Genomic DNA, 12,075 nt, shown 5'->3' with positions numbered 1-12,075 from the left:
TGCAAAAGTATCTCTTTGTTTTTCCTGGTATTCTACACTTCAGCGCACTCTGGAAATGCACCACAGGCACTGCACCAGCCACGTTGTGAGAATGCATCCTACACACTGATGTGCATGCATACAGGTGTGAATCTATAGATTTTATTTAAATAGTTCAGTCAAAAACTGTTCTCAGTGCTTGTACATAGAAATACGTATGAATTCCAGATGAATAGTGCTGTAACTAAAGCTTGAAACAATTTACTTACCAAGAAGTCACCCACCACTTTCCAAGTTCAGAGATTTGTCTTTGAAGTAGTTCAAACTAGACAAGCAAAGTACAAGCATTAAAAAGAAAAGTGACACATTTTGTCAGCCCTTTTATCTTTTCAAGCTACTTTATTCTGAAGGGACTAAAGAGAAACAACAGGGCCTCACAGTCCCACGAATATCTCACAGTTCCTTGTTACTACCTTGTCAGTCAATATGCACAGTCCTCCATGGCTCACTCCATGAGAAGCAGAGCCCTTCTTGTATGAAAGCACATCTCAGAATTGTAAGTTTAGCAGTGACTAAAGAAAAACAACCAATTTTAACAAACAGAGCATAAACAAATGTGTCATTAAAGATCTAGGAGGAAGAGTACTTTGGAGAACTCCCAACAACAGCAACAAGGTCACTTGAGTTTTAGCAGTCTTAGCTTATCTCAGCAATCTCATCTTATAGAATTAGTAAAAGACAGTCACATTTTTTATATTTCATTTGAAAAAATAGCAGAGGGATTTCCCAAACACTTAATTCTGTTTGGTATAAGGAAAAGCAGGTTTTATTTGCATCATGTGCAGTCACGTTTCAGAGCTCTTGCAGAAGAGTCAGGCTAGTGCATTACCCAAGGTGAAACTGTGACAACCTTTGACAGATAATTGGTGTAGAGAAGGGGAATCGAAGAACCCTTTTCCAAGTAAGAAAGAAGTGTGGCACATAGTGGAGTCTAAAAGCAGACCTGATTCCTTGATCAGGTCCAGGTTTCATCTGAAAAAATAATGTCTATTAGGTCCTTGAGAATCAAAAACCTACCTACCTGAATATCATCTACAGATCAAAGCAGTGAGAAAACCAGAAAAACTTCCCTGTGCAAATGGGCAACCAGTATATCTCATAGGACACAAGTGACAAAATCTACACAACCACAGCTAGGCAAGGTGTAGCTTTCTTACTCTGGGTGGCTGTATGACAACAGAAAATCATCATCTAAATTACAGTCTTCAGAATCATGACTTAAAACATACAAAACAAGAAAGGATGCACACTATACTCAAATCCAGAATGAAGCCCAAGAATCAGAATTACAGTATTTAAGCTATGGCCAGAAAGATAAAAGAGAATCTCCCCTCATTTTGCAAAGTATTTAGTGACTTAAGAGAAGACAAATACAGAAGAAGTTCCCCTCTCCAACAAAAAACAGGCAAACGCTAAGCCCAGACTCATTTAAAAGAGAAATTCTAAAAGATGCTATCAGCAAAACACAAGGTTAAGTTTGGGTCTCAGTGCTTTAGCTTATGGCAGCAGAGTAAGAAGTACACAGACTTCCCTTGGACATCGTTAGAAGTGTGATTACATCCAAGTCATTAACCAAGACTAAACACAGGGCAAATCACAATTTGAAACAAGTAATAGAACCTGGTTGGAGCCAATCCAAAAAATATAATGAACTGTCCTACCTAAAAGAGACAGAAAAATGCATCTATCTTTACAGTAAGAATATTTTTTATTTAAATCTTATTACCTTATTCTCCTTCCACACTGTAACCTTACATACTCAAACAATAATGGAACAGGAAGATAACAAATCCTTACCTTGCTAGCAAGTAAGATGCAGCAGCTAAAATACAAATGTTAAAACTTTTACCAATAAAGGACATTTTGCTGCCACAATAACAGCCATTTTCCATCCTGGTTTCGAAAACAATACAGATTCTTTCATAATGAAACTCAAAGCCACTTGCACTACACTAGAGAAACCACTACTTATTCTGAGACAGAGGTGATTAAGTCTATTAATAGTCAGTTATATACAGTTATATCACTTCCTGATATAACTGTATGAGATGTATGCCAGAAAACAAAATCTACAAGGAAATTAGTGCTTTAAATTTTAAATGGAAAGGTAAGTTTATAATGAATGACAGTAGAATCTGACTCATCTTCCTCACAAGTCTCAATGGATTTCACACAAAGAATGAATGTCACTGAGTTTCCACAGAAGTATGCAGATGACAACACAGAAGTCACTGTTTTTAAGAGGTAGATACAAGGTTTAATAGGTGCAATAATGTAGACTTCACTCAAGAACATGGTCACACGGGATTCCACGTACAATGACATAATGAGATTGTTTCCACTATCCTGTTATCTTTTCCGTGAATTAACAGCAATGTTAGTCAAGACGATGACTTATGCTTTTACTTAAATGGGACAGCTTGCTATAAAATTAATTCGGGGCTTACACTTAAAAATAATGGTTTCACTGGTCAAGAAGGCATGATTGATTCATCCACTCTGCCAGAAGGGAAGAGGCAATGAGCTACTACGGATATTACTGGTCTAGCCACTTTTGAAACATAATCTTGCTTGAGTAAAAATCCTTTACGAGAGAAATCCTAAGGGTTAAATCCACTGGCCACTGACATCAACATCATTATTCCTCAGTTTTAAGGGACTGAGCTTTTAGCCATTTCAAAGAGCACTGTGGAACGTGGCAGTGGAGGAGCCTTTCAAAGCAAGCTCATTTCATCCTAATTACTGCTAAAAACACTGTAGGAATTCAAACCTGTACAAAGGTATTAGACTTCAGTCCATGCTGCAAATGCATAAAAATACCTTTTCTTAAAGAAGATTCAAATTCCATAGCATGCAAGTCAAATCTGATTAAATGGGCTGGGTAACAGCCATTCAGGATTCTTGCAGTATGTTCAAACCTTTTTAAGACTCTGTGAGCAGCAGATCAGCAGCAGTGTTGATGAGAGACAGCAGAAGAGGTGTGTTTACACCCACCCACAGACCTCCCCAAACACACCTCCAATGTTTTCAAGTTCCGGATTCCTTGTGCAAGTAATAGTGAGTGGGTAAAACACACCCTACACTTCCTCAAAACAGTGGACTGATATGACAGCTTGTGAACAGGACAAGTACAAGACTGCTGAACTAATGACAACAGGGCCCAGATTCAATTTCATCTATTGTGTTCTCCAGTTTTTATGGCTACAGAGTTAGATAAATCAACCTTTTAGCAAGGGACAAATAATTCCACTGGAAAGGACGCAATTTTTCTCCTTACAAGCATCAAACTTACACAAACCAACTTTCTGCTTGCCTGAATTTGGAATTTCTACTTGACTCCAATTCATGCATCAAAATGAGCAATTTTGCTTCCGAAGCACTGACAGAACAAAGTGACAAGAGGACAGCTGCCAACCTTAAAGCTAACAAACAAAATGGTTTTGGTCAAGCTGATCTGCAAGTAATTCTGAACTGATAAAGAAAACTTAGAAACAGACTGGATTCCATCATTTATAAAGTACAAATAAAAGGGCAACTATAGTTACCAATTCCACTTAGGATATTGTGGTTTTACCCCTTCATTTTCACACAACTGACCACTTTGCAAAAGCTTCCCAGGACAAGTGCACTGAACCTTGTCAAAAACGCAAAAGAGAAAGCAATAAGGGCAGTGACATACATGTGGGTTTTTTATTTCTGTATGCAATGTAATGTTTAGGCACGTTGTTTGGGACGCCTTCTAAAATAAATCATTGGCCATTGTTTAGAATATCCTTTTGGCTTTAAATACTGGTCAGGAAAACAAATGATGTAAAAAATAAATGAGTATAACTATTACAGAAACAAAAATGGTTTTGCGTCTAAAAGTGCAGGAGTATTTTAACCCTTTCACCAGACAATGTGGCAATATACAGTATATTGCTTCTGTTTGTTTGAGAAGGCTGTTGGAATTTTACACTGACATAGAAAATTATAAATTACACAGAATTAGTCTCCATAATCACTATATATATACACAAACCAGCTGTGAAAAAACTGGTTTAGAACATACAAATGAAAGCCTCACACAGATCAGTACAGTGAAATTACCAATTAACATGCTCTGCTGCCAAAATTTGTATTAAAAACACTATTTACTTTAAAATGCAGGTACTGTAATTACATTAGCAGCATGAGCATTTCTTTTACTTGACTTGTCTAAAAGGATTATAGCGTTTTAAATACGCAGATTGTTCTGAAATGTTCAATTGTATAATGCTTGGTATTAAAATAAATCTTGGTGAACTGTTTAAAGGCAGGTGAATCACTTAAACACAACAAGCCATGTGCACTCCAAATATTCTAGTGTTTCACCTGGAAGGTATTGTTTCAAGCAAACTAGACTTAACAGAACATATGGCTTTACAGTAACATCAATTTGTCAACTAAGCTGTTGCAATAAATACTTAAAATCTCTACCAATAGACTTACATTTTTTGATCTGTTTAGAACAATACAGAAAACAATTACCAATTTAAAAACCTGTTGTAAAATGTTGAACACCAAAAAATTCTTATTTAAATCACTTTTGTAAGCTAAACCAACCAAAATAACATTTATAGGGCATTTCAGTTTCAGAAAAAACATGAATTTTCTTTTTCTTTTTTACAAGGTGAAAAATGTAAGAAAACTGCTAAATACTTTGGTCACACTAATCGTCAAATAGTTATGTCTCAAATACATTAGATTTTTGTATTCACTTTTTTATAAAACTATTCTTACAGCCATTTTAACTATAGTAACACTACTGTCATCATTACATGGGTAGCAGGATCTTATTTCACAGGCCCCCCATTATTTAGAACAATACAATATAAACATACGCAAAAATTATTGGTATTTCGCAATGTGCAATATTTTTACACTTAGGAATTTCTGTACAATGTCTTAAAATCTAGAATATAAATGTTGCTGGTCCTGATTCCTTGCGAAATTAGTGCAGCAGTGACTGGCTTCAACAGGGTCTAGATGATATCCTTAAGAAACACTCAAACACCTGGACGTCAGTTCTTTCTCTTCAGCCAAGGCAGTAGACATCACGTATCATACAGGGCCATTAACAGATGCCTCTCCTAAATGGGTGCGTTGATCAGTCCTAAGAGGCCAAAAAAAGAGATGTAAATATACAAAAAAGATTCAAAACAAATTCAGGTAGGTGCAATAAAAGCAAATAAAAACCAAGAACCCCAGATCCTGTGTAGCATAACCCATGAACTGAAGGAAGGAAACATGTGCTAATAACATGCTCATCCCAATTATCTTCTACAGTCCAATATTTCTGGAGTCTTTATTTCCTAATTAGGCATAGCATTCAATTAACTGAGCACACCACTGAAGAACGTGTGTTCTTCATTAACTGACATAATAAGTGAGAGATGTGGTATCTCAGAGAATTACTAATAAATAGCACATTTCTGATACTTATCCAAATCTTTTTCTGAGGCAAAATGAGATACCAGGAGAATTTAAAGTTGCACTGGAAAGCCAGCAGCTAAGACAACAGGAAAAAACAGCATCTTAAACAATTGCTTGTTATTAATCCAATCTACAAAGAACCTTTCACAAGTATTTTGAATGTCAGACCATTAGGATGAAACTTTCATGAAGTATGGAGGAAAATGGAGAGCAAACCTACAAGAGTGAAAACAGTAACGGTATATATATTTCTAGATAAAAGTTTATTGTAAACATGGGCTCAATTGCTCTGGACCGGCACAAAGAGATCAAACCAATGCATGAGGACATTAAAAATATGCAAGCAACAGAGGCAAAAAAATCTCAACTTCCATTCAGTGCAAGTCTGTGGAATACATCTGAAGATTGTCTAAAAGAATGCAAATACTGCTTGAAACTACAGATGAGGAAAGTTACCTGTAACTCCTGTTCTCTGATGGTGGACATCACAGAGAAGCCACTCTGGGGTCCGTGCTCTACATGCACATGACCAGCAGAAGCCCCCTAGCTAAGTCTCTGGCTGCTAAGCTCTAAAAACACTTTTTAAAAAACATATGTAAACATTAGAGAAAAGACAGACAGCACTAGACAAAAGCAAACACTTTGTAGAGAAATCTGGAAGGTAAGAAACAAATGTTGCATGGACAGGAAGTGTGACAGTCTGCACAACCATCACTCACTTATTAACTGGAAAAAAGTCTATGAGAGCAGGGCTCCTAGCAGAGATTACTCCTGCTAGCCACCAGCCAGAGACCTACCTAGGGGATTCCTTCCACTAGTCATACATACATGGAGCCCCAAAGGCACCATTAGGTTTATCTTGGTATTTATCCTGTGCTTATGAGGATCTACTGCAACAGCCACCTTTATAGAAAATTCTGAGCTTTGCTGAAGCCAGCAGGATTCAGTGAAAGGAGTTCCCTGAGATTTCCCACAACCTAAAGGCAACCTAGACAACTGATAGCTCTGAGAACCCTCTGTTGGTTCGGATGAGCATCTTTACCCAGAAGATAATTACGTAGTACCTACAATATAATGCTTAGCAATGTTTAAAAAATATTATTGTCTTGATAAAGACAGCATCTCTAGGAGACACTGTGAAAGAGGTTTTGGGTCTCCCACTTTATGTATACAGGGTTGTTTTTTCTGATTAGAATCCGCTTCTTAATCAAGTTTGAGATTTATGCAAAGCAGGAAGTTAGAAGAAAGGAGCTAGTTAAATACTGGTTTATAAACAAGTCTTAAAAATCAGAATCTAAATTTGTCAAACACACATCTCTGTAATCTATCTAGAGTACAATCAGAACACGCAGTAGAGTTCTGTGCATCAGTTCACTATTCTAACTTGGTAACATCGTCACAGAACAGAATGGGGATATTTACAACTTCCTGCAAGAAAAATACACCTTTGATGTCTCAAGAGTCTTAGAAACAACTCAAAATTCAACTTCTAAGACTTTAATAAAATCAAGCACATTTTTAGACTGAGCTAAATTCAGCCTCTTTAGATCAATCCTGTTAGAAAAGCACATGAACTGCTATTTAGAGAAGTGAAAGCATCCTTGATTGCAGTTACCTCTGCTCTGGACTGCTGTTGGTAGGCTGAAGACCTGAAGAAACCTCTTCTGCAACCTCTGTATTCTCTTCTACTACATATTTACAAGAAGGATCCTGCGAGGTAGTCAATTTTCCTTCCTCACTTAAAAAACAAAACAAAAGCAAGTGATTATTTAATGTATTTAACTTTGAAGTTTATTTATAGGGAATTTCAGGCAACAGGAGAAAAGTGAGACGGGTCCATATTTCACATGCAAATGGATTTTAAGTTATGATTGTAATATGAAGATCAAGCACATGGCTCTCAACTTTACAAACACCTAATGATGCATTGGTGTTTACACCCATTAAAACGTGACCGGATAAAAGGGCAGGAAACACAGTGATTGCATATAGGATCAGGAAAGAAAAAAGGAATGTATATGATGCCTGAAGTGATAATAATCATGAACCTTTACTATACATACCGATAGGATTTCAACACTCTGAAGCCAGAAGTATGCAAAAATGGAAGAAAGTATAAAAGAAATTCAAGATTCCCTCAGAAACCGGCATTAATAAAGTCTGTCCATGAAACATACCAGCAAAATCATTAACTCATCACTATCTTACATAATAAACTCCCTAGTAACTCCACAGCTATGTACAGTTTATGGGGTACAAAGACTACAGCCCAATCTATTTCATCAATTTCCTCTTGCAGACAAAAACAAAGTTCAGTGAAAAAGCTGTACATTCACACTATGTAAGACAGTACCATGTAATCTGGCAGCCTCAAAAGTCATTAGTGAACAAATCTTCTGGTTTGCCTCTAAACCCAAACTGTTCTGCCTCTCTATTCCACCCTCTTCCATCTCAATCACACCATTATGAGTGAACTAAAATACAAATTTGAGCATATATACCTGCAAGAGATAGTTATAAAGTAGCTCTGAAGTAGACAAACATCAATCTTATACCTCTGTAGCAACAAATCTATTTATTCAAGAAGTGCCAATCTCCTCTGCTGGTTTTCTTCCTATTCTCACAGTTCTCCTTTCCATGGATCCTTTAAATTTCAATGAATCCTTCTCTTTTCTCCTTCTATCCTGCAGAGCCTGCAAAAATACTGTCTTTTGCATTGCAATCTCTCATCAAGTTTTCCCCATCTAAGCTCCCCATCTCATTTGCCTTGATACTCTCCACATTTCTTCCAAATAAAATACTTGTCACCATCACAATCAAAAGTGATGTCCTAGGTTGTTTTATTTTTTAAAGAGGCAGTCTCTGCTGGCATTCTTCATACTTGTTCTCCATTCTGAACTAAGTTCGGAAATCACATTTTTGTCCTTTGCAGCTTTTCACAAATTAACTACCGTGCTTATAAATCCCCTCAATATTGACTTCAACACCATCAATTTTCTATTGACAGAAATCAAGATAAAGCTGAAGTCTGGAAGCATCCTTCCTTTCAAAAGGAAAGGCCATAGTAGGACATCCCCTCACTACTCTAACTGTCCCTTAATTTAGACCTTTTCCCTGTAAGCTGGCTTTAAAAATGCCATTTGAGCACTGATTCACTATGAAGCTGCACACGTCTATCAGAGTAGAATAGTCTCTACATGTAAGACCTCATCTTTGAGCCTCCTTGTATGCTTCTTTGACATTTCCCTTCCAAATCAAGATCTGAAAAATTTTCAATATACAATAGGCCAGAGTGCCTGGTAATCTCATCTGGGCTCCACTTCCCAGAAAAGATTGGACTGGATGAACTTTCAAGGTCCCTTCTGACTGGGGCAATTCTATGGTATTGCCTCCCTTTGCACCTCTATGTCCTTTTAACTACAGTTCCATGAAGGGAGGCAGGAATTGTCACCAGATACTGCCGTCTCATGTTAGTTTTTGCACCAGTATCACAAGTCACACAACTTGAAAGTGTATGTGAGCTAAACTAGTTGAAGGAGAAGTTTAAAGACACCATGGATAACTAAACCAAATTTGTGAACATCTAAGAGTGAAGACCATGTAAAAGAATTGTGCAAAAGACAAACTGGAGAGCAGACACATAATTTGCTAAATCAACAATGCACTATGGATGGCTTCATGTGACATCAATCTGCACGGAGTCCCAACACCTCTCTGAAGTGCTGTGGTTTATTCCTGTATCAATGCCACTTTATTTAGAAGCACTGTGCAGTCACAAATTTCCCCTCCTCTGTGCTGAAAAACCATCAGAAGTTCAGTCACTCAGATAACCAAAAGGATGGAAGCAAGAGTGACAGAAAACTGGTTTTCAAGGTCTTCCATTTTGGATAGTTCAGGAATTATGTCCTACCACCTCTCCTAATGAAGTAAATTAATTTAAACAGGGAGTGTAAGGAGTAACACTGGAAAAGTTTCTTATACTGGAATCGACTCGGGGTTGATTTCTTTAAGCAATTTACAAGACATACTGACAATTTCTTTTTAGTATTTAAAGCTGGAATAGGGACAGATACTAGGAAGTTATTCTAGAAGAACAAGAGGGCTGCATGTCAAAATGCTCTAGTGGTGTGTTCCAATTTGTTAACATCAAGGTGGAGCCAGGACATATCAACTTCAGTGAAGGAAAAATTTTTGCATGTCATACTGTTTGTAGCCTCTGTTTCCCTATATAAATATTTGATACTAAACAAAATGCACTTGATCATTAAATATGAGATCACAATATCTTAGTAGATGGAATGGAGTAGACAACACTGAAATGTGATTTATTCTCATAAAAGGACTGCAGTGTTGATATACATATAATATACAATTTAACCATGCTGTAAGACACTTATTCCTGAATCTTTGTATCAGAAGACAGCAAAATTACAAAGTTGTTCTTCCAGTTATTCTAGAATTCCACGTGCCACCTAGATTTAACACCATCGTGCATACCACCAACAGTGATCAACCCAAGTGTCTGATGAGCTACACTGAAAAGCAGTGCCTGGATGGCCTTCAATTTCTGTTTCAATCCTCCTAGATAAGAAGAGTGAAATTCCAATCTAAGCCTAAGAATTCTGTGCAAAATTTTAAAAGCTTAGTTTTGATGTGCAATGTTAAAAGAATTGTACATGAATAATGCACAATAATGTGCAGCAGGGACAAAAGCTGAGGTAGTCCTCTGCTAATAACCTTGCACTGAAACCAAGGCTTGATAAGTAAAGTCGCATGTTATAGTAACTAACTATAAGTCAAATTTCAAAGCCATTACTTCGAAAGGTTTCTAGTAAAGCCTCAGGAATTATCACTTAAACTCTCTTTGATGACACAGTGTTCATTCAACAGTGTTCTATTTACATGGTGGGAAGACAATAAATAAGCATTCTTACCTTTTGAAAACAGCGGTTTCAGTTTTAGCATCTACAGTTAGGCTCAGTGTCTCCTTCATGCTGCCATTCATGACTGTCTCAGTTACCTTGTCTGAATTTTCCACATCATCCTCTCCATCTGAGCTGGCCTCCATAGCAACACTTCCTGGGGCTGGCAAGCAGAAATAGAAGCAATTTAGCATATGACTGGTTGTGTTTCTATTCCATGTGCAAGCACATAAATATATCAAGAACAGTATTTTTGCAGTTTTGCACACTTCTTGAATTCTTTCTTACAGAGAATGTATGTGGCACTTTCTGCAAGTGCCACATAGAGAACATGAGTATTACTTACAGATGGCTTAAGAAAAAGCCACAATGTGTAGCTTTTTTCATTTTGACAGACAATGGTTACTGCAACAATTTTGCCTAAAAAAAGCCTTGGTAGGTGACAAATTATTTTTCTGTACAGTAAAATTCACGACATGTTTACACAGTACAAATTTGACTTTAAGCTTCCTAGTACTGACAAATCTTTGGGATGTCCAGGGTGCCTGGACTTCTCACCTGCACTTCTTGCTCTCTCTAGTAATAATAGATACAAAAAAAAGCTCATTAAAATATTATTGCCCTTTTACCAGCTCATACACATAGAACAAACAATTTGGGCATACTTACTGAAGGCAGCTTTAGAAAGAGGCATGAGCAGGAAGGAGAAATTTGAACACATTGAGGCTACTGGCCTATTGCCACACAGGTCAAGACTGGAGGCTATCATTCTTTTTGGGCATCAGCTGAGCTAAGGGCTGACACAAGTGAGAAGATCCTCTAACAGAATGAACTTACAAACTTTGTTTCTTTGTAATGCTTTTATGTTCATAATGTGCAAACTTTTTAGAGGGATCAGTAACACCAGCTCTTGTTTTAAATTGGAAACTATTTAAATAGTTTATAAATTCTTTGAAAAGTCACTTTTAATACTTGTCAGAACAGCAGCAGAGCCAGAGAGGAGTCTAAACCTAAAATTTTAAAGTTCATGGAGATTTTTCTTACGTACAACTCGTATGATCAAGCCATTTGCATTTAGAACTGCAGTGCAGTTTACTTACTCTCTAGCTGTGTTGTAAGAGTAGTTGCATTTGCACTCAAGGGATCACCTGGATCTGTGTTTGTTTCCATTTCCACAGGAGAATTACTTCTCAAGGAGTCTTTTGAGCTTCAAGTAGAATAAAAAAACTTTAGAAACATTTCTGAATAGCAAAATGAAGTGTTCTTAAAACAGTATTAATTCTCTACAAGAGCTGTAAGGCCTAGAGAGCTATACTGAAACTGAATTAAGCAAGTTTGTTCTAAGAGTGCTGGAAAGACATGCTAAATAGAAGCCAAGTAATGCAAAATGCACCAGAACTGAGCTGAGGGTGTTTCATGGTAATCTTATTTTCACGTGATTTTGTTGCATTACAATTACTAGTGGACATCTCCACTAGTAACTAAGGAATACAGGTATCACCAGCTCCTTGCAGTGTTCGAAATATTTTTAACGGTTTTGCTGAATGCATTTTTCCAATTTGATAGCTCTCTATCCAGACTTCTATATTTTTTCATATATCTGACCTGTTTTAATGCTCAGACAGAAAGTCAAAAGCCGAATTTATAAAAGCAGTCTTTC

At 37.0% G+C, this 12,075-nt stretch overlaps 1 protein-coding gene across 16 annotated transcripts in view; it reads right to left on the bottom strand.

Annotated features, from left to right (window-relative positions):
- Positions 1-3,705: 3,705 nt before the first annotated feature.
- The window catches only part of PPP6R3 (protein phosphatase 6 regulatory subunit 3), a 50,015-nt gene continuing 41,645 nt past the window's right edge, over positions 3,706-12,075 (bottom strand). For 9 of the 16 annotated variants that reach the window (XM_030274069.4, XM_030274075.4, XM_030274068.4 and 6 more), the window contains 4 exons: positions 11,516-11,622; positions 10,428-10,578; positions 7,109-7,231; positions 3,706-5,173 (listed from right to left, as the gene is read on the bottom strand). In XM_030274069.4, coding sequence (XP_030129929.1) covers positions 5,122-5,173; positions 7,109-7,231; positions 10,428-10,578; positions 11,516-11,622 — 433 coding nt within the window. In that variant the 3' untranslated portion in view covers positions 3,706-5,121. Of the gene's footprint in view, positions 5,174-7,108; positions 7,232-7,556; positions 7,575-8,016; positions 8,187-10,427; positions 10,579-11,515; positions 11,623-12,075 lie in introns of those variants that run through there. The other 7 variants (XM_030274077.4, XM_030274073.4, XM_030274065.4 and 4 more) reach the window with 2 other exon arrangements.

Source organism: Taeniopygia guttata, chromosome 5, assembly GCF_048771995.1.
Source record: "Taeniopygia guttata chromosome 5, bTaeGut7.mat, whole genome shotgun sequence".
Taxonomy (NCBI): domain Eukaryota; kingdom Metazoa; phylum Chordata; class Aves; order Passeriformes; family Estrildidae; genus Taeniopygia; species Taeniopygia guttata.
The sequence above is the reverse complement of the archived record's forward strand: the minus strand, read 5'-3'. Positions and strand labels throughout refer to the sequence as shown.